At 34.7% G+C, this 23,686-nt stretch overlaps 1 protein-coding gene across 32 annotated transcripts in view; it reads right to left on the bottom strand.

The window, feature by feature from the left end:
* The window catches only part of RIMS1 (regulating synaptic membrane exocytosis 1), a 517,655-nt gene that overhangs the window by 298,462 nt on the left and 195,507 nt on the right, over positions 1–23,686 (bottom strand). For 29 of the 32 annotated variants that reach the window (XR_010158065.1, XM_016955814.3, XM_016955798.3 and 26 more), the window contains 2 exons: positions 8,192–8,405; positions 5,379–5,390 (listed from right to left, as the gene is read on the bottom strand). Coding sequence is in view for 31 of the 32 variants with exons in the window: in XM_016955814.3 (XP_016811303.1) it covers positions 5,379–5,390; positions 8,192–8,405 (226 nt within the window). In the remaining variant the exon portion in view is untranslated. The remainder of the gene's footprint in view (positions 1–5,378; positions 5,391–8,191; positions 8,406–23,686) is intronic. The other 3 variants (XM_016955795.3, XM_054686023.1, XM_016955797.3) reach the window with 2 other exon arrangements.

Below are 23,686 nucleotides of genomic sequence, written 5' to 3'. Positions count from 1 at the left end.
GTGTATACAGCAAATGTAGAAACATCTGTTAGAGAAACTCTACTAAATTTTTATAAGAACAGCAAGAGACTTGAGCCACAACCAACTTCCTTTCTTCTCTGCTCCATGCTCAGCAAGATGCAAATTCTATTCTTGGTAGGTACAGCCAAGTGAATGGGCTCTCTCTCTCCCCAGTTCTGAAAGACTACAGTATCAGTCCCAGAGGGAACGGCTACCAACATTTCTTATCCCCATTTCCAGCTCCATGGTGCAGAAGCTCCATTATAAGTAACTGCTGTTGAGTGGTCAGGAGCTCCCTGTCCATGAAATCTGTTGGATGGCAGGTATGTGGCATATATTGAAAGTTGGGTGGCAGATGACAGAAAATTTGGTTGTCAATATTTATGCGCATCTGTTTGAATGCTACTGAAAGTTCGCTAGAGAAAATATATTATGCACCATGAAAGAATAGCCTTTTAAAGTAGGCACTTAAGTTTCTCTGCTAATCTTGGACCTATGGCTGAGAGGTAAAACTGAAACTGCTAGTTCTCTTTGTGAGCTTAAAAAGCAGTCTTTTCATCTGGTCATAAAAATCTCTTACTTTGCATCCTAGGGATAGTTAGTCCAGACAGACAGATATTAAATTCCAAGTAATCTTAAATTTCAGAGTTCCTGTTTGGATTGACTTATACGGATTAATAAGTACCTATATAATTCTAATTTAGAGAAATAAAGAATCCCCAGAGAAGAAAAAAATTGAACTTCTAAAACTTTGAATATGTCTTAAAAAATTCATTCTCAAGAAATTACTAAGCTAGAAGCATTTTTATGGATGAATAAAAGTTCACACAGAGGAGATGTCAAACAAGTTTGATAATTTTGGCTAAAAAAAGTTTTATGATAACCACAATGAGATACTACTTCATTCCCTTGCAATATGATGGCTCCTAATCAAAAAGACAATAACAAACATTGATAAAAATGTGGAGAAATTGAAACCCCCATTTATTGCTATGCAGCTGCTTGGGGAAAGTTTGGCAGTTCCTCAAAAGGACAAACATAGAGTTTTCATGTGACCCAGTAATTCCACTCCTAGATACATAAACGTAAGATTTGACAACATATGTTCACAAAAATATCAAGAATTTTGTCCATAGTCCTTAACTTTTTGGAAGCTCTTTCTACCATAGCCCTTTCCTTATACTAGAAAAGGCTAATTTTCTAACCCTTGAGCAGCTCCCATAGTCCTACTATGAATCCTTATTTAATACTGATTTGAAAAATTATAATTTCTTGAAACAGATTTTATAACTGTACTAAAAGATGATGCGGGAAGGTACAAAACCAAGACTAACCAGAACTTTGATAATATGCAATAATATGCAATATGCAATAATCATATGAAGTTTAAAGAATAGTAATGCTGAATGCAAGAGGTTAAAACAGGCTAGCAAATCTCAAAAACAGGCTAGCAAATTTCAAAAATAGATTTGTCATAAAAAATTCACAGCTTTCTGAATTATCTTCCATAAAAGTTTCTGCAATTTGATGTTTTATTCCTCTCTAGGATAAGCTCAGCAAAACCAGACAACTTGTGAAATCTAATCAGCCAAATTGCCAAATGAAAGTTCTCTTGATACATTCTAAACTTTTCTTATTGATGTATTTATCTATATTTATAAACTTTCTATATAGACCTATGTTATTTTTCTGGAAAGAATTTCAAAAGAACTTTTGTCAGAGAAATCTATCAAAACATCCAGATAAAAACAAGAAAACATAAAAGTGGGTCCAGGCAAACTCTTATAATCACTCTTTCAAAAGATTGAAGGTTGTAAATTAGGATCATATGCTTCATCATGCCATGAGCTAAATATGGATAACTCTGAGAAGACTTTTCATAACAAGAATAAATATTTAATGCAATCATGCAAATCATTTTTAAAATGGTTATTTTTCTTGGTTGCCTTTAATGCTAGCCAGAGAAAGAAACAAATCATCACTTTGGTATTTAAGAGTTGAGTCTTTGAGAGTAATGTTTTTTTAAGCTGTTAAGAATCAACCATCCCACAGACAACACCTTATAATACAGCCAGGTTCAAATTCAGTTGGCACTATACCATTCAAGCCAACATCCTGTCCCATCCAAGCCAATTCCCACCTTTTATAAGCCTTTCTATAAAAGCATATTTATTTACTAACATATCATTTATTATGATGTCTTAAAACAAACTTCAGTGGACAGTTACGAAAAACTAGTTGAAAAATTGTAACTTCGTCAATTTAGTGTCTTGTTATTACTTTGATATAAAAATTATTTTTTATATGTGATACTTAAAAGGTAGGTATGTGCAGCTTTCATATGTTGAAAGAATAAGAAAATAGTAAGGTTCCCATTACTGGGTGTATACCCAAAGGATTATAAGTCATGCCAATATAAAGACACATGCACATGTATGTTTATTGTGGCACTATTCACAATAGCAAAGACTTGGAACCAACACAAATGTCCATCAATGATAGACTGGATTAAGAAAATGTGGCACATATACACCATCAAATACTATGCAGCCATAAAAAATGGATGAGTTCATATCCTTTGCAGGGACATGGATGAAGCTGGAAACCATCATTCTCAGCAAACTATCACAAGGACAGAAATCCAAACACCGCATCTTCTCACTCATAGGTGGGGACTGAACGAGAAGATCACTTGGACACAGAGTGGGGAACATCACACCAGTTGTGGGGTAAGGGGCTGGGGGAGGTATAGCATTAGGAGTAGTACCTAACGTAAATGATGAGTTGATGGGTGCAGCAAACCAAGATGGCACATGTATACTTATGTATCAAACTTGTACGTTGTGCACATGTACCCTAGAACTTAAAGTTTAATAATAATAATAAAAGGATTTCTCATCAAGTAAGTTTGGAAACAATGGGTAAAATAAAGGTAAACAACAGGTAAAAAAAAAAAAAAAAAAAAAAGAAAATAGTAAGGTTCTGTTTTTCAGAGTAATGCTAACATTTATTGTAGAATAATCTTAACTTATAAAACCTGACACTTTCTTTGTGAAAATACAGATGAACAAGAAACGTAGCAAGTTCATTTTAGTTGCTATATTCATCAACCAATCATCCCTACTAAAAAAATAGTGATGAAAATTTATGGGAAATCCCAAAGGAATTAAGTTTGCAGGATTCAATTCAGTTGGCTTAGCAGCAGCAAAGTGTTAAATATTATCAAGAGAGCTATCTAAATTCAATCCTCTGCCACCAAATAGTAAAACAAAGATAAAAGTAATTTAAACTGGCTATGGGAAATTTTAGAGTATTGCTATATATTTAGGCTTCAAGGAGGGCTTTTAATGAAGTAAAAAATATAATCATAATTTTGCCAATGAGAGTGTGCACTTGACAACATAATTTTCTTTTATCAACCATTACATATGCCCATCACAAAGTCATTCTTTATGACAGCAATTTTCTTTATAAGTAAATACAAAATCTTCCAAGTTATTATTAGATATGATTTAGGCTGAGGATGAAGTTTTAAAATAAAATATTGCTGATATGGAAAATATGACAATAATTTTGCTGGGCTTAACAAAGGAAACATTTATAAATTAGCTGTTCTTAGGACTTCATATCACATACTCCTTTATTTTAATCACAGTTCTTCACCAATTTACCAGATCAAGTAGAATGTATTATTATTATATTGATCAAGATGAAGATTACTTTTAGAAAAGTTTTATTCACCCTTATCTCTCTTCCCTTTCCACCCATACCAACACCACACACATGTAAATTATAATTTCTCTACTAAAAATAAAAAAGATTAGAGGAATAGGGAAAGAACTGGCAATAAAGTATTTCATTTAATAGTCAGTTATTCTCTTTAACATGGCTAAGACAAAATGTGGCTTCAGTTTCCCTTGGCTAGAAAGGCCATTCATTGAACTCCTTCAATAAGCTAAAATGGTGTTTAAAGAAATTATGACAGAGTACTTAAAAATAAAGTGATAGATATATACATTCTAACCAAAGTGAAGAAAATAATTGAAAGTGATTATATTTTACAGGTCTTTCCACTCTATTTTTAGTCTGAGTCCACAAAACCCACCTGTATTCTCATTACATTATAATCATAACAAGCACAAATAACCCACCATTATGGGTAATGCTGTCAAAGGGATAGTGAGTTTGGCCAGCCCTACAGGAGAGCAGTTTAAATTTTATCACCAAATCTGCCTAAACACCAGCATTATTTACTTACACTTTTACTCTTTAAAGGAACTTTACCCACGTTTCGACTGTGAACTCATCCAAAGTAATAATATTGATGAAATTGGCATTATAATAATATCCCCTAAAATTATCCCACATACAATCAATGGTACAGACAAAAATAAATACCAAAAATAGATTATCCTATATAATTTTTCAACTCTATTTCTTTTTCATAGAAAAAATCAATAAGCATATCCTAGCATAAATTTAGAAACACAGATTAATGTTCAATTTAATGTCAGGCTTGCTAATTATGCACTGCAGTGTATCATATAAGCTTTAAAATTTTTGAACAAAGGCAGCTCAGTTGATATATTAAACCTGAAATACTCATTGTCTCATTCTCATATTGGTAGATTAATGAGCTGCGAGGAAGTTTACACCAAATGAAGGTGTATAGTATGTATAAAATTTACACCAAATGAAGGTGTATAGTAATTTACACCAAATGAAGGTGTATAGTGTGTATACAAAGGAAAGGCTGACTGAACATTCTACTTGGAGCCTATCTTCCCAGGCACAAAGAGCCTCTGTGGTTTCTACAGCTGATAAGAGTTAAAAGTGACCTTTTACTCTCCTAACAAGTTATTCATATTCATAGGAGAGAAGAAAAAGGCAAAATGTGGTTCAGTATGACAACTCTGCTACTTGTGTTCTATAGAAAAATAATTATACTTTGGCCTTTTTACTTGAATTTGATCCATTCCCTTTACTAAGTGTTTTCCATTCCTTCTGCAATAAAGTTTCAAATCACCTGCCTTTGCATGCTGAAAAAGGTAGAGCCCATTAGAATTTATTGTTTCTGAAAGTAGTTGGAATAATCATCAAAACTCAGAGTCAAGCAGATAAATGAGCTTGCAATGATATAAATTATATTAAAATTTCACTGTCATCATGAACTCAAACTATCCAGACTTTATCTATTAATATCAAACTCTGTAATGCTCCTAAATGTTCATTTTTTTCATGAGAGCTGGAAATGAGCTCTTCCTAGTATATAATTTCTTGTGAAATATAGTTATTAACAATACTAGGTGCAACATTCACTTAATAAAGTTCACAACAATACAATAACAAATGATAGAAAAGAAAGTATGGATTCTAACCACTTTGTCCTCCTTTGGGAAAGCATCCAAGGAAGCAGAGTAGAGAAAGAAGACAAAGAAAAGGAAAACAAAATTGAGCCATGTATTAATAAATTGGTTTTAAGAAAACAATTCTGTGTTTCTTCAAAGTATTAAAGCACAACTATTTTGAAAAGTAAATGTTTACTTTTCCTAAAAAATAGTAATTGTTCAATCCTTCATTGAAAATGCAAACATTATGGGTCCTGCTATATGTTAGATACAAGAGTTAGGCACAATAATTTCCTAATATTTTAGAACTTGGATTAGTAAATCTAGATTTAAAATATTCTTCATAAAGAAGGTTAATTCACTACCACATGTAGTCTACCTATTATTGAAAAATATTTTATTAAAATGCATAAAATTGTATCAATAATTTTGTCAAATTATTGTTAAAATATTGATAGTCACAATTTGGGAAAATGTAAAGAATGAGAAATGTTTATAATAAATAAAAATGGGAAGAGAAATATGTTAACTATTTTGGCAATAAATTATTCCACAGGCAATATTTATTTGTGATACACATTTCAACGTTTGTTATAGAAAAAAACAACTTTATACAACGTTTTTGTCTTGTGCTCCAAATGAAATATCTTAAGATGTGTGCTTTCTTTTATTTTGTTCCTTTAAATATTTTTTCCAAGATTGGATGGGTTTAGTAAAGATGAACTACACTAGGCGTGAGTGTCCTCTCCAAAGCGTAAGTACCTCCTAGCTCAATTTTCTTTAAACACCCTCTCCTTTTTAAGACCTGATGACTTTAATATATCAATCATTAACTGTATTGCTATTGGCATGTCTCAAACCTATAATGGGAAGTTAAAAGCATTTAACAGTTGTGGGTGCTTAGCAAGCACTAGCACTCAGCTGATCTGCGCCTCATTGTTCACTGCGAACATCTTTTCAGACTGAACAATGTCCTTACCACATGGGTTGTTAAGTATTTTGATGTTGCCTCCAAGTTTTACCTGTAAGAATGTATTCCAAAATAGTGTATTAAAGAGCACTATAGAAGGGGAATTTAACAAATAGATCTTATGTACTTTCTATGTGCCAGATACAACCTTAATATCCAAGTTTATTTTAGAAAGCCTATAAGGTGGCATATGATGATTGCCTGTAACAAACCACTATTAGGAGAGGAAAAGAAAACTTATGGAGTCATAAGAATGGGACCCTAAAGAAAGATTAAATATACATATCATAAAGACCTAGATTTTAGTTATTTTTATTTAATTTTCATAACACCCATACAAGGTAAATATTACTATCCAGTCTTCATAGGTAAAGAAACTGTTCAGAGAAGTTATCTTCCTAAAGCCACAGAGGTAGTAACAGTCTCACCTTAAAGTATAAGATATATTGATCGGCCAGGTGCAGTGGCTCACACCTGTAATCCCAGCCCTTTGGGAAGCCGAGACGGGTGGATCACCTGAGGTCAGGAGTTCGAGATCAGCCTGGTCAACATGGTGAAACCCCGTCTCTACTAAAAATACAAAAATTAGCTAGGCATGGTGGCAGCCACCTGTAATCTCAGCTACTCGGGAGGCTGAGGTGGGAGAAGCACTTGAATCCAGGAGGTGGAGATGGCGGTGAGCCAAATGCCACTGCAATCCAGCCTGGGTGACAGAGCAAGACTCTGTCTCAAGAAAAAAAAAAAAAAAAAAAAGATATATTGATCATACTCAGTGTCTTAAGTCCACTGGAATAAATTTTAGAATATCTGACTTGTAACTCAACTAGACTACTAAAGAATATAATGTTGATTGGGAGGTTTGCTTTAAATTTAACTGTAATGTGAAAATTAGAGAAATATCAAGAGGGCTTAAAGATTTCGTGTTATTTTTAAACATGACTTCGTATTATAATCTATTAATGATTAGATAATATGACAAATTCTTTACAGGAACACTGGGAATTCTTTAGCTACATGCTTGTAACTGTTCTACATTAAGCTGCAGATCTCTATCAAGGAAAACTCAGATTTCCCTATAAATAATTATACTGAACTATTTTAGAGAATATGATAAAGTATAACATTAAAATGTATTCTAAACTAAATATTTATTAGAATTACTCTAGTATTTCATAAATAATAATATTGGTTCCTATCATATTAGCATCTTAACGCTTCAAAAATTGCATTTATTTAAAGTACTGGCATAACAGGAGTAGCTCTTATTTAAGCCAAATAAGGAAACATCATCAGGTAAGAATATATCTTATAGAGAAGAAAATGAGAAGTGCAAATCTCAATAGACTTTAAATATCTAAATAATTTCCATGAGATAAGCTTGCCACTGTATTTCTTTAACATGTCAGTAAATCTGAATTTACTCTCATAGAGGCTAATCATTGCTTAATATATGACATTCAGTTATTTTGCATTTTACGTGCATTCAATCTGAATACTAATGTTACAGAAATCAAAAGTAGTTAACTTTTTTAAAAGAATTGGTCATAACTTTCAAGAGTTTTATAACTTATGATAATATTAAATCTACATTAACTGCATTTTTCAAAAACCAAATGAATTCTCACAGGTAATCTGTTGGTTTTGAATTGGAATCATGTATTAAGAAACAAAGATAAAGTAAGTTCTTTTTAGGAATTACTTTCATCAGTATTCCACTACCTTATTAAGGACATGAACAAAATGAGGGAGGTTCATTTTAATGTGTATGTTTATGCACATGTCTGCTTTCTAAGATGCACGTGTTCTCATGTTTGGAAGGCGTAATAGTTTTTATCCACATTCACAACGCCCCTTATGTTCATGGAATACTCACGTTGTTTGACCGTAGAGACACGCGGCCTCCGCAGCGCGCACAGAACTTAGTGCGACAATAGGAGCAGAGATGACCGCACCCATCAGCAAACTTTGTTTTATGACAGATTCCACAAGTCGGAGCATCGTCTTTGTGCTCGCCCTGGTAACGCCGCGCTTCTTCCCCTATTTTTCTCACTTGTTCCTTATAGCTTTCAAACTGTTGATGCAATCTCCTAGGCAAAAGAGAAAATGGTAGCAAACTAAGTAAATAGTGGAAGACAAAACCAAGAACAAACAAAACAAGGAATATTTCCTAACAAAAAGGAAGCATAGCTATTTGAACTAAAGCAAAACATACAAAACTATTTTCCCCACTAACCTTACCTTCAAAGGTAGGATATGTATTAGCATGATTCCATAATCCCTGTTTTGCTTATTAGCACTGAACTATGTGTATGTAGAAGCTACATAAGCCCTGTTTGTCGCCAGCAATGAAATTTGAGTATCTATTCCATGCCTGTTTCTTTTAGATGTTTCAAAATATTTCAACTGAGAGCTCAACACTTTACAACTACAGTCATGTGTGCATATAACTGAAACAAAAATTACACAAAATATTTAGCCTAAATACATATGATGTACTCTACTATTTTCTATCCTATTCTAACTTTAATACTGAATATAATTCAAAAATAAGTTTGTCACAATAAATTGATTCCATGACCCAGTATTTGAGCATGATGCATACTTTGACAAATACTGTTTTAGACTATGTTGCTGGGCAATCTGTCTTCTATCCCCCATTCCTGGAGGCTACTTATCTATTTGGGATCAAGTATCTAATTTAATACAGTACACAGAATGTTAGCTTTTACATTATATTTGAGCTCCTAGTTCTTGCTGTTCACATCAAGAGTTCTAAATCTTACCTTGTAGATATGCAGATTTTTACATAGTTCAATTTTTCATTATTTTAACCCGGTAATATGTATGAAGCTTGCTAGCAACCACTCCTGATTAACTACTGACTGTGGGGACAACTAAAGTTGTCTAGGGAAACCTCCCATTAGAATGTTCACATTTAATGTGATTAAAGTCTCCTCCCATCGACATCAGTTCAAATCCCAATCTTAAATCTCTATAAATAGAACTGTTTGCTGTTCTGAATAGAACACAAGAACATCCAGTGAATGCCCCAGTGGAAGGATGTCTTGGTTTTGAAAATGAGAACTGAGAGTTGTCCTGAGCCTAGCCAATAGTCATTGGCTATTTCGCCAAAAGAGGGACTCCTGCTCAAATTCATCTGGGTATCTGAGCTAGTTTTCTGGATTTGAGTATTCCCTAGGACACAGAGTACACAGATGCTTTTGTTAATTCAGGCAGTTAGTTTGACGTTCTCAATCTAAGATAACTGTGAGGAACTGATACTCCCTGGAAATAGAATCAAATAAGTTAGGTCCAGGTACTGCAGTGTTTGAGGTATTGAGACTTCATTATATTTTCTTTTTAACCTTAATAGCTCTTAAGCAGAACTTCTGTGATTACTTTAAAAATTCTCAAATCCCTTTGCTGCTTTGCCAGTTGACACCTTTTCTATTTAATTCCAATAATTAAAGCAAACATCCAAGCACCAGCACATAACAGTGTAGTTTAGGATCTGAAATATTTCCCAATTTAAAGGCCAGCTAATATCACTTCATAAAGGAATATATGTGATATTTCATTTAATGAATGCAAGAATATCTGGTCAATTTATCGAAGAGTTATTTGATACACTGAACTTTTTATACTTTAAGTATAATTAATCTAGGGTCAAGCTAGTAGAAAACAACTGTGGGCACTTGTTATTTCAAAAGTTATCATGCAAAATGGCACCGGCAATCTTACTTCTTCCACTAAAGAAAATTATTTTAAGGAAGGGCTGGGCGCGGTGGCTCACGCCTGTAATCCCAGCACTTTGGGAGGCCGAGGCGGGCAGATCATGAGGTCAGGAGATCAAGACAATCCTGGCTAACACGGTGAAACCCCGTCTCTACTAAAAATACAAAAAAAAAAAAAAAAAAAAAAAAAAAAAGTCGGGCGTGGTGGCGGGGGCTGTAGTCCCTGCTACTTGGGAGGCTGAGGCAGGAGAATGGCATGAACCCGGGAGGCAGAGCTTGCAGTGAGCTGAGATCGCACCACTGCACTCCAGCCTGGGTGACAGAGCGAGGCTCTGTCAAAATAAATAAATAAGTAAAATAATAATAATAATTAAGTAATAAGAGCAAGGAAATATATCTAACCAAGGAAACTCTAAGCAGAGAGTACATAAATAAATATTTATTGTGAGAACCACCAAATCAAATCTATTTAAGTAAATATAAATAAGAAGGAGAAAACTAGGCTAAGGAAAAAGTTTCCCTATACACTTATTCTAAAATATAGAACATGATGTAGTATGAGTGTTGGCAAACTTTTTGGAATAAAGCCAGACTGTAAATATTTTAGACTTTGAGGGTCATGTAGTTTCTTTTGCAACTGCTCATTTCTGCTGTAGTAGGAAAGTAGCCACAGATAGTATGTAAATGAATGAATGTAAATATGCTCCAATGAAACTTTATTTACAAAAACAGATAGTAGTCCAGATTTTGCCCATACAGCAGTTTGTCAATTCCTCATTAGTATGTGCTTTATGCTAAGATATAATGGCTTGAAAACCAAAGCCTCTGTGTGTTTTTAAATTCAAACATACGGGAATTTTATATGGTGCAATCAAAAGGGAACCTGTTTCAGGAAATCTTTGTACAATATATACAGGCAGGGCACTGACCACTGAGATAAAACCTTACTCTATTGCAATCTCATAGCATTTCATTTGGGTCACTCATAGACCATTTAATATTTTTACTATGTTTTATTACTGTACATAACACCTCTCTTCTACCAAACAGTAAACAATATTGGAAATGCAGTTTAGCAAATAGTTCAGGCATACACTTCCTTCGTAGCAGCCAATACACACACATATTTGCTGAATGGAAAATTTATACATATAGGTATTATTTTTCTTAGTCTGTTTTGAGAAAAAAGTCCATACAACTTACAAACAAGTTCATATTGAGGACAACATATCCTAATACACCCTACTTCACAAAACACTGAAAATTCTGGGTGTAATATTTAAAAAGATAACTTTTAATGTACGTTTGAGCTGGAAAGTATGCAAATTCTCAAAGGACAAAAATGAAAGAGAAGCAGTAATTCAGAAAAGTAACGTATCTCTGAAGCAGATGCCAAGAAACATGTACTGAGGTTCTATGACCAAGAACTTCAGTTTTAACTCCTGTACAAGTGATTGGAAATAAAATTTTAGTTAGGTATTCACCAAAAATAATTGAAATAGAGTGTATGATATCCAAACCAGTAGCGGAAAAAATACGGAATTAGAAAAAAGTCAATCTAAAAGAAGATAAGAGTTAAAATAAATAAATACATAAACATAGACAAAGCAGAACATTTAAATATTACAGTATGACATGGTAAAAAAAATCTAACACATGAGGAATCACAAGTGTTATACATTACAAGACGCATCATCAAAAGACAAAGATCACATTAGATTTTAAAAATCCAGCTAAATGAAGTTTTGAAGAGATATACCCAAAATATAAAGGCACAGAATGTTTGAAATAAAAGGATAGAAAAAAGAGATCTCAGGGAATTATTAAGAAAAACAAACAGACAAGCAAAAAAACAAAAACTGGTATAGAACTTAAATTTAAAAGCATTACTACAGAGTGTAAACTACTAGTAAAAAGTATTCATTTTATTTTGCACATGACAATGATAAACCTAATTGCATATAACATATGTATATCTATCCAGTAGATTAAACTTACTAGTTAATCTTGTTGAGTTCTCTGTGTGTGTGTGTGTGTATACATATATGTATATACATATATACACACATGCATATATATACTCACATACATATGCTTAATACATATCTAAACTTTTCCCAAACTCTCTAGGACCCGCAATTCCTAAAATCGTTTTATTTCTTAAGCTAATGGCGGAGGGGTTACATGATGTAGTTTATTTTTTCTTTACACCTTACATGTATGTTTTATAATACTGTTTTGTATGTATGAATGATTTAATATTAGAAAGAAAAAGATTCAGATTCAGTTCTGTCTCATCAAATAGCATTGAATAGCAAATCAGGGCTACATAGAATTGAAGGTCTCCTGGCTGTGACAGATGGGCAGGCAGCAATTATTCCTTTTCTAGTTGGTCATGGCAAGTGAGTTGGTTGGATGAGACTTCTCCACTGAGGTATGACGGTGAGATCTCTAGCTTCTCACTTTCTCCATGGGGGATCTTGGAGTAGGTCCTAAGGAAGACAGCCACCAGGGCACCATGTTCTTCTCCCAGAGGGACATACCTAAGTGGCCTGGGGCAGCTTTTCACCAAGTGCTTCATCCCAAAGCTCATGAGGCCATTCACACAGCCATCACTCCAAACTCTACAGTGAATCACATCCTTCTCAATGCTGGCCCTTGGTGACCTGTACCCATCTATGCCCTCCTCTCATGTGCTTTAGAAATTCCTTTTTTGTTTCAGCAGCAGGTCTTGTTTAAACTACTGGTATAGACGTCCCAGTAGGGAGTATAATGAGAGAAGAAAGAGCTTGCTTTTTCTCAGTCTATAACTCTCTTAATCTTCAAATATTTTTTCTTTCTGGGTTTCTTCCTTTACTTACAGATAAAATTCTCTTATTCTGCTCTGGAAGAAAAAGTCCAGCTCAGGTCCCTGTCAACTTCTCCAACTTATTTCCTGCAATGCTCCTTATTTTACCAGCCAATATTATGGAAGGAAGGAAGGGAGGGAGGGAGGGAGGGAAGGAAGGAGGAAAGGGAGGTAGGGCATTCCTCACTCCTACGTCCTTAAAATCTACCTATTCCATAACCTGCACTGTTCTATTAAATTGTTCTCTTAAAATACAACCTTAATGCCCTTTTCTCAATTCATATTCCCCTTACATTACTCTGATATCTCATGTTGTCAAGATGCTGTCCTCATAATAAAATGTGCCTTTGGAAGCAAGATACTGGTAGTGAAACCATAAACAGCACATTTATTTTTTGTATCTGATGTTTTAATGCTTTAATCTATATCAGATTTGTGACAGTGTTCTATCATGAATAATAAATGGAAATATATATTTTATTAAGTGGTCTTACAGTAAATGTGGGACTGCAAATGTAAAACCTTTTTGTGAAATTTATTTGTACACTTCGATTTTAGAATTAACAATGTATTCTTATTGACTAGTGAGGTTAACAAAATATATGATCACAAATCACAGATTTAAATTATCCACATGGAAAATGGAGAGTATTGTAAAATACACAATGCTATCAAAAGAAAAGCATTGATATTGAAACTTTCTCCCAGGATATGAGGTTCTGTTTTTTTTTCATTGTTTCACTATATAATAATTGTTGCATTATTTTAATAATTGTACATTCAATTCAAGAAACTCTAAAATTCAATTTGTAAAAAAGTTGTTTGGGTGATTAATAGTATATATTTTGAAAGAAACAAAGATGAATGCCTAAAAAACTAAATATTATTCTATAAATGTCTGAAAATCTAAATATCATGCTATGAATGCAAAATAAATAATTTAAACAAGCAATTATTGATGACATTTGTACAAATTAATATGTATTTGTTGAACAAGTAAATCATAATAGTGGAATGTAGAGAAATCCTTCTAATTAGTGCAGAAATTCACATTTTTCTATTTGGTATTTTTTCTTCTCCCATTCCCAAAGTAATGAGAATCTAGGAGAAAATTCTACCTTTCTTCCTGGATTTCCTTTATGAAGTCTAGGCAAATAGAACTGGATTTTTCCAGAGGAGGAAAGGATGGAAGCTATTGTTTTAAAGTTTTAAAACTCCAAGTGGTAGGTTCTGAGAGCAGGTGAGGGCTTTCTCTGAGATAAAAGCAGGGCAGAAGCCAGGATAGTTTGCATGCAGGACTTCCAAAAGGAGGATTGCTTTAGGATGTGTATACAATGGTGGAAGGGCATAGGTGCTGAAAACAATAAGCATGGCCTCTGTTTCCCTTGTCGCCTTTGGCACAGAAAACAGATCAGTACCATCATGCGTTCCCTTCGTCAACCTTAGCACATGGGCACCACCAAGTCCTTATGAAGTTAGTGGCATGGATATTAAAGCCAGGAGAGTTGTTCTGAGAATGATGGACTGATTAAGAGCCTCCAAAAAACATGGGGGTTGTCCAAGAGGGAGCCCTAATAATGACTGAAATTCAATGTTTTGCTAGTCTAGTAGGTTGGAGGCTTGTTTATACACATTTTGACATCACACTATACTGTTGAACATAAATTCACAGTTCTTGACTTCAATGAATGTATAATCAATTTAGAAAGTAAGTTATACATAAATATAAATTAGCAGTTCATGACAGCATGTACCAGTGTCAAAGAAGGACAGTAAGTCATATAGTTTTACAGTTAAAAAACTCTTTGTTGTCCCCACAACACAATTGTCCCCCTTTTAGTGAAATTGCCTTTTTGATTCCACTCTATAATACAGGAGCTATAAAATTTTGCAAAATTTCAAGGGTCACTATTTTTTTTTTAAATGATGTTTGTACATCGTGGCTTCTTGTGTCAGAGTTGAGTAGAAAATAACAAACAGCACAGTCTTTTAGACAAAAAGGTTAAATAATGGAGTTTTCTGCTACAAAATAGTTGGAAGAGGGATGGTTGTGGGGTCTTGGATTGATCTCTTGGAATGCCCCTCAAAACAAAATCACAAGCTAACTACTCAAAGTTCCACCATCAGGCCAGGCACAGTGGCGCATGCCTGTAATTTCAGCACTTTGAGAGGCCAAGGTGGGCGAATCACTTGAGCCTAGGAATTTGAGAAATGCCTGGGCAACAAAGCTAGACCCAATCTCTATAAAAAAAATTTTTTTTTAAATTATACTTTAAGTTTTAGGGTACATGTGCACATTGTGCAGGTTAGTTACATATGTATACGTGTGCCATGCTGGTGCGCTGCACCTACTAACTCGTCATCTAGCATTAGGTATATCTCCCAATGCTATCCCTCCCCCCTCCCCCCACCCCACCACAGTCCCCAGAGTGTGATATTCTCCTTCCTGTGTTCATGTGATCTCATTGTTCAATTCCCACCTATGAGTGAGAATATGCGGTGTTTGGTTTTTTGTTCTTGTGATAGTTTACTGAGAATGATGATTTCCAATTTCATCCATGTCCCTACAAAAGACATGAACTCATCATTTTTTATGGCTGCATAGTATTCCATGGTGTATATGTGCCACATTTTCTTAATCCAGTCTATCATTGTTGGACATTTGGGCTGGTTCCAAGTCTTTGCTATTGTGAATAGTGCCGCAATAAACATACGTGTGCATGTGTCTTTATAGCAGCATGATTTATAGTCATTTGGGTATATACCCAGTAATGGGATGGCTGGGTCAAATGGTATTTCTAGTTCTAGATAAAAATATATTAGCCAGGCATGGTGGTGCATGTCTGTAGACCCAGCTACTCAGGAGGCTGACATGGTAGGATTGTTTGAGCCTCGGAGGTCAAGGCTACAGTGAGCCATGATCATGCCACTGCACTCCAGCCTGGTTGACAGGGTGAGACCCTGTCTAATACAAAAAACAAAACAAAACAAAAATACCAAATTCCTCAATCAGGAAGCCGTAGAAATCAGAAACCTACTGTCCAAATGGCTAGTGTTAGTGTCCTACCACCTCAGCTAAGGTATTCTGATCCAGAAGCCACCACAAGAGCCACAGCAGGAGATCCCGGGAAAATGATGCCCAGTGTGTTGTCGTGGCTCTGCATCTAATTCAGTTTCAATTCAAATCTCATGCAAGCCCATTTGACTGATGGAACCTAAATTACATCAGGAATTCTAGCTGCAGGAGAGTCTATGAAATTCAGTTTTCAGATTTCTAGCTTTTTCGTAAGGCTTCCTAAAATGATTTTGAAATGTATATTGTGAGGGTCAGTCTTCCACTTCAGCTACAATCCTCTAATCTATGTCAAATTGCTTAATTCCTTCCACTGTACCAGGGGTGAACAATATCTGAGTCTAAGTCTAAGATCTCCCTTTCCCATTCATTTTCCATTTTATCTCTCTCCCCTCCCTCTCTTCCCCTCCTTTCCTTCCCCTCCTCACCTCTCCTTCCCTCTCTTCTCTTCTCTCCTCTCCCTCCCTTTCTTTTTCTTCATCATACACTAAGCATACATTACTATGGAAAGCATTTTGCCACCACCAGGAAATTTAAAAAATAGATTCAGTTCCCCAAGCAAATTACTTATATGAGGGGTCTTCAAAAAGTTCATAGAAAATTAGTATTACTAAAAAAGTATGCATTTTCAAAACTTTCTTGCACCAAAATGAACTTGTAATAACTGTTATAACATGTCTGAAAAGTACCTACTAATAGTTTGAGGCACTAAGAAGGATAAAACATAAGTTTGAAAAGAGCTTCTATGAGAGCAACATGAATTCCTCTAAAACTGAAGCAAGAACAAACATGAAATTTCAAGTGACCGGGCACAGTGGCTCACGTCTGCAATCCCAGCACTTTGGGAGGCTGAGGCAGGTAGATCACCTAAGGTCAGGAGTTCGAGACCAGCCGGGAGCCGGGCCAACATGGTGAAACCCCATCTCTACTAAAAATTACAAAAAATTAGCTGGGTGTGGTGGCAGGCGCCTGTAATCCTAGCTACTCAGAAAGCTGAGGCAGGAGAATCGTTTGAACCTGGGAGGCAAAGGTTGCAGTGAGCCGAGATCAGGCCATTGCACTTCAGCCTGGGTGACAAGAGTGAGACTCGGTCTCAAAATAAATAAATAAATAAATAAATAAAGTAAGTAAGTAAATAAATAAAATAAAAATTAATGCAAGTGAAGTTTGGGCAGAAGAATGGTGAAATCACTGACACTTTATGAAAAATTTATGGAACAATATTCCCAATAAGTCAGCAGTTTACAAGTGGATGACTCATTTTTAGAAGGAATGAGATGATGTTGAAGATGAAGCCTGTAGTAGCAGACCACATACATCAATTTGTGAGGAAAAAAATCATTTTGTTCATATCCTAATTGAAGGGTACTGATAATTAACAGCAGAAATAGTAGCCAGCACGATAGACATCTCAATTGGTTCAGCTTACACAATTCTGACTGGAAAATTAAAGTTGACCAAAGTTTCCATTTGATGGGTGCCAAAACCATTGCACCCAGATCAGCTGCAGAGAAGAGCAGAGTTTTCAATGGAAATTTTAAAGTGGGATAAATACGCTAAAGTATTTATTTGAAGATTTGTTAATAGTAGATGAAATATGGCTTTATGAGTATGATCCTGAAAACAAAGCACAATCAAAAGAATGGCCTTCAAGAGGTGGAAGTGGTCCAGTCAAAGTAAAAGCAGACCAGTCAAAAGCAAATGTCATGGCAACAGTTTCTTGGGATGCTCAAGCCATTTTGCTTGCTCACTTTCTGGGGAGCCAAGGAATGATGACATCTGCTTATTATGAGAGCGTTTTGATAAAGTTAGTCAACCTTTAGTAGAAAAAGTCCCAGGGAAATGCCATCTGAGAGTCCTTCTCCACCATGACAATGTTCTTGCTCATTCCTCTCATCAAACAAGGGCAATTCTGCCAGAGTTTTGATAGGCAATCATTAGGCATCTACCTTACAGTCCTAAATTGAATTCTTCTAACTTCCTTTTGTTTCCTAATCTTAAAATGTCTGTGAAGGGCACTAATTTTTCTTCAGTTAAAGTTATAAAAAATACTGCATTGGCATGGTAAAATCCCCAGGACTCTCAGTTCTTTAGGGATAAACTAAATGGCTGGTATCATGGGTTATAAAAGCATCTTGAACTTCATGGATCTTATGTTGAGAAATAAAGTTTGTAATTTTTTATTTTTAATATCTTTTTTTCTGCAAGCTTTGTGGATATATGTACTTGTGTCTGTCTCGCTCATTTTATCTGGTTAAGAAGCTGCAGGGACAGCAAATCAACGTAAAACTTGGACTGAGATACAAGGTACATATGCAATCAAACAAACAAACAACCTCCTTTCTGTAGTGATTTAATGCACAGCACAAATCTATCACCTGTGAATGAAGGCCCTCATTATTCTTAGCTTGTATTATTTCATTAGCTTTCTAACTAGGCTTCCTGCCGATGGTTTCCATCATTCTAGTGCATCTTTCATACCGCCTGAATGATCTTCCTAATAAACTGAACCAATCATGTCAATCTACTGATTAAATATCATCTCTGAGGTAGTTCAATTTCTCATCCTGTGGTACAAGGTCCCCACTTACTTATCTATTAGCATCTCTCACATACGTTTTCTCATACATCTTACACTACAATCAAATTAAACTTTCCAGCTGTTTGTCAGACACAGTAGAATCTTCCAAACATCAATTCAACAAACATCTACTGAGGTCTGTTGCACAACCCACACTCCTTAAGCCTCTGGGAGTACAAAGAAAGTAGCATAAGAAGGTCTTGAGTTTCTATTATTTTATTACCTGATATTATAAATACAAGTTGTTTACAGGTGTCAGGCATATGCATAGTATCCTGCAAAAAGAAGCAATTGCAATTGCAAACGTATGTAACTCAGATGAAATCGCTTTTACAGCAGTGTATTTTTCCTTCAGCCTTGAACTTCCTTTCATAGCTTGAACTCTTACCAAGTGTCATTAAAAATTATCAATACTTTACTAATCTAAATTTACTTAGGTGAATTTTTCACCTAACACCAGCTGTAGGAATATAATATGCTATTCTAGATATGAGCATACAGGCTCTCCTTTGGAAGAAGTATGAATTATTCTACCATTTGCCTTTGTCGTCTCCTTCAACGCTTTTTGTGAATCACTTCTGAAATTTAAGAAATGTAGTTGTACAAGCTTAAAACCAAGGTTTTCTTCTTTGCCAGGACTTGGGGTTCATCACTATGGCATTCGCTTAAGCACTTTTCTTAGAGTGAGACAAGATGAAGGAAGGATTCCAAAACCCAGTGTAAAATGAAAACATTTGGGAAAATATAGACACAGGAGAAACTCCGAAGATTAGTGGGTACAATTTCCTCATTTTATAAATGGGAAAATTTAGGGACACGCTTTATGTGCCTTACATAAGGCTGGTAAAATGGTTGGTGATAATTAGGTCCTCTATTTCAAACTTTCCACTACACCATTCTATTTTCAGAATGCTAATTTTAATTATGGCTAAAGGAACAGAAAGTTATTGCTTTGTAAGAGGTGTTTCCTTGGTATCCTCAAACTTAATATGCATCAGAATTATCTAAGGGGCTTGTTAAAATGCAAATTTTTGGACAAACCTACAGAGCTTCTGATTCAGTAGGTTTGGGATAAATTCCAGGAAGGAGCTTTTTTAGTAGTTCTGGTGCAAATTATCCAGAGACCACCATGTGGCAGAGACTGCAAACATTAAGAATAAACTTGAAAATGAAGGCAATTTTTTCACAGATCTGTCATCTCATTTCATAAAAATAATCATCCCAATGAAACTTTAAGCATAAATGCAAAATCTGGGGCACTACCCCTCTGAAAATATGCTGAATAATTTAATATTATGTTATATACACATATTTAACCTGATATCCATCACTGTTTAAAACTTACAATTTTATGAATCACAGAAATGTGCACATTTGTATATGTGAGTTTTAAAAAGCATCACAGTGTTTTGTACACAGGCTTAAACATAGGTTGCTTCAGAGGCAATATTCTAAATATCTCAGTAATTCAGAAATTTACCCCAGATGTTATTGAGTAATTTTTGAAAATTACTACAGTTCTACAAATTATCAGTTTGTATCTAAAAACGTATTTGGTCTTTAGTTTAAAATGAGTATACTTTTTTCTTATTGCAAATGTCCAGCAGATGGCACTAAAGCATTTTATTTTTGCATTCAATTCTGTCACAGTTATTTAAATTACTTTTCTTTACAACATCTTATGTGTTAAAAAAAATTTAGTACAATCAGCAGGAGATTTGACTTATTAGGAAAATGTGTTTTCAGAGTTGGCTGAAAAAGAACAAGAGAAAAATTTATAAAATGTTGCAATTTCTGCTCTTTTGCAGATGACTATCATTCTACATACCCTTTTAAAAAATTATATATTAAGGGTTTTTGTATATTTTTCTATTGTTGGTAGTTTTTATGGTCCCCCATTTAGCATTGTTAAAAATGAAGTTCATCCAATCAGCATCCCACAGTGTTCTGAAAGCACTGAGAGATGACACTTACAAAAAATAAGAGCATAACCGATGATTAGCTATTAGTGTTTTATAGTCTATTGCTTCAGTCAAGCATTTATTTTTAATTCCATTTTCAATTTACCATAGGAGGCCACTCCTGAGTAAGCATTAAATGAAGACATCTGAGGACATGGAGGCCCACTAGCATAGATTTGTTTTCTGCTGCACTCCATCTCCCAATAAATACCTTCACAGTGTTCCTGAATGCTGTGAGGTGCTACATGTGTAGAAGGCTCATGTGCTGGGTCCTAGAAATACTGTTTCTAGATTATGGAACAATATCACTGCTTTCTAATATTGGAGATATATCAGAGGTCTGAAACTGAAAACCTCTTCAAGAAAGGGTCATTTTAATATTTTGACAAACAAGTTATCTCATTCACAGTACAATTCAAGAGAAGAAAATCAAGTAAAATTATGAGAAATCATAAAGTAGGATATGAATTAGGAATATAATTTTTAAAAGGAATGAAGTAAGTTTTAAGAAAATAATCTTAATAGGTAATATTGGGATCATCTATATAACAGATATGTAATCAACTGATATTAAATAGGTCTAATCATACTCCATGCAAACTTTTCCAGAATGTGTCACGTGATCATGCCAACCTAACTAATGCATAAAGAGCAAACTCCATGTGTTGGCAATTTAGAAGACAGTGGTGTCTACACATATGAGCAAGCCAAAGTGTTAAGTAACCAATTCATGCTTGCATCTTCTGGAATGCACAACACACTGTAAACATTGCCTTTGCTCTATTGTTGACTATCTTCACCAAATTGCTTTGTTATGTTACTATAAGGAGGGAAAAAAACCAACCCAACTACATTATACAACTGGACACGTTTTGGAAGGAATTAAATATAATAGTTCAGGCATAAGTGTGAGTCTGGCCTGGTCAGGATCAAATCTAGTTCTATTTCTCAGCTTCATGACCATGAGGAAGTTATTTAAACTCTGTTCCTCAGTCTCCTCATTTATGAACTGGTGATAATAATAGCAACTTTGTAAGATTATTGGGAGGGTTAATTGAGATAATCAATGTAAAGTGCTTAGCACCGTGTCTAGCCTATGGCAAAAGCTCAATAAATATTAGCTATTATTATTATATGTAGACATAGATAATACATGAGGGAAACAGAGTACTTCGCTTTTAAGTTTCTGAGTACACTTAGCTGATAACTTTGGGAGGCAGTGATGACTGGCAGGATTTCCTGGCAGATGGGGATCAGTATGAGTGGCTTGGATGATCTATCAATAGACCACTAGCGAGGGGCAAATAGGTCATCTTGTGAGATGGAAGTCAGAGTGAAAAATGAGCCCACAAGCAAAATTTGTTTTGTGGAAACTCCAGAAGATACAACCACTGGTGGAACACGTGTAATTTTGTCTGAAAATTTTTTCGGCATTTTTACGGTCATTGCTGATTCACAACAAACAAAAAAAAAAGAAAGGAGATTCTAAAAATCTGATATTTATAAAAAGAGTATTATCATTAGTATTATCACTGCACTGATAAATGTAAATTGGCTGAATCACAAATATTTCCAATGCTCTGAAATTCTTGGTGAATGAATGATATACAGAAAAATTTTAACGTGAAAGACTTGTTTTCCTTTTCATGTTTAATATCTGATAAATTTACATACATCAAATGCATCCTTCTTATTAGTGAGTTAACCAAATTTTGTTGCCTTTTCTTCTTTTAGGTGAAAAACTATGTTCAGGCATGTGTTACCTAAGGGAGGGGGGCTTTCAACATTACTTTGACAAAGTATCATTACCTTACATTTTTAATATTTGATCAGAATAATTCCTTTAAAACATCAATGGTCCTATAAAGCTCTTCAACCTGCTTTGTTTCTCAGAAATCACAGAGCCACAAGGGAATAAATGAGAAGTGCAATGTCCCCTAATTTCCAGAACATCTAATGGCTTCATCTCCCTGGACAAACTCTTCTGTTGGTAAAGTTTGTGCTCACCCATTCTGGTTACCAGGGTCTCTATGTGGCCACTTGTGACATTCCTGTCTTGTCTGTTCAGAGGTTCTGAACACCCACTTATCCCTAGTGAGGGTATAATGAAGATATGCCGCTCCTACTCTGAGTGTAGAAGGAAAGTATATTACTTGCTTCTTGACCCCAAGAAGTGAGTGCACAAGCATATTTCTTAGTTTTAGATTTAATCTCCATGTGCGCCAATACTTGAGAAAAGAGCAGAGCCCAGTGGTTCTAGTGCCAAATTTCCTGGGTTCAAAACTTTCTTGGGCTCTTCCTCCTATTAGCTTCTGATCTGGCCAGTTATTTAACATGCAAAGACTCCACCTCTTCCTCTGTAAAAGGAGGATAATAATGCCTACCTACTGTGGGGTTGTTGTGAGGATTAAAATGGCTAATATGTATGTGCAAAGCACTTAGGGAGGTGTGAGACAATAGTAAGTACTCAGTAAAATATTAGCTATTTTATAATGTATAGAGGAAACAGTGAACAAAAATCAGATAAAACGTCTATTATGGTCCTGTGAAGTGTAACATTATTCAATGGATTGAAATACATAAATAGGATCTAGAACTATGAAATAAAATACACAGATTGAATCCAGATTCTTAAAAGCAGTGCCATCAAATATTCTATTTGTAAAGCTTAAGTTGAATAGCTGAGTAATAAAAAATTTATTCCAAAAAGCCTTCCTCTTTTTCAGTTTTAAAAGCAGAAGAATACAAGCTTCCTGAATTTTAGTTGCACAGTATACTGAATTAGTCAGCCATCATTAGGTACAGTATTTTCTAATGCATTCTGGAGTGCATTTCAAGGCAAGTGACAAGATGTAATTTTCTTCCCATTACATTTGCTAATGATGACATCTGTTTTCATCATTTAATTAAAATACATTGTTAATATGCATATAAAACCTAACTATCATCTAAATAATATAACAGGTGTTGTAAATAACTTAAGTTCTTTTATATCCACGAAAGAGAGATCATAAAACCAATAATTCAAATATTACTGCTAATGTAGAATATAAAATTCCAGAGACTATCAGAAGGATTTTTAATTTATACAAATGCAGATGTATTCTATATCTGTCCCATGTAACCCAGAACCCCTACCACTGTTTAATCAACTGCAGACAACCTCTTCTA

This window comes from Pan troglodytes, chromosome 5 (assembly GCF_028858775.2).
Source record: "Pan troglodytes isolate AG18354 chromosome 5, NHGRI_mPanTro3-v2.0_pri, whole genome shotgun sequence".
In the NCBI taxonomy this organism is placed as follows: domain Eukaryota; kingdom Metazoa; phylum Chordata; class Mammalia; order Primates; family Hominidae; genus Pan; species Pan troglodytes.
This window is presented reverse-complemented; position numbering and strand designations above follow the sequence as displayed.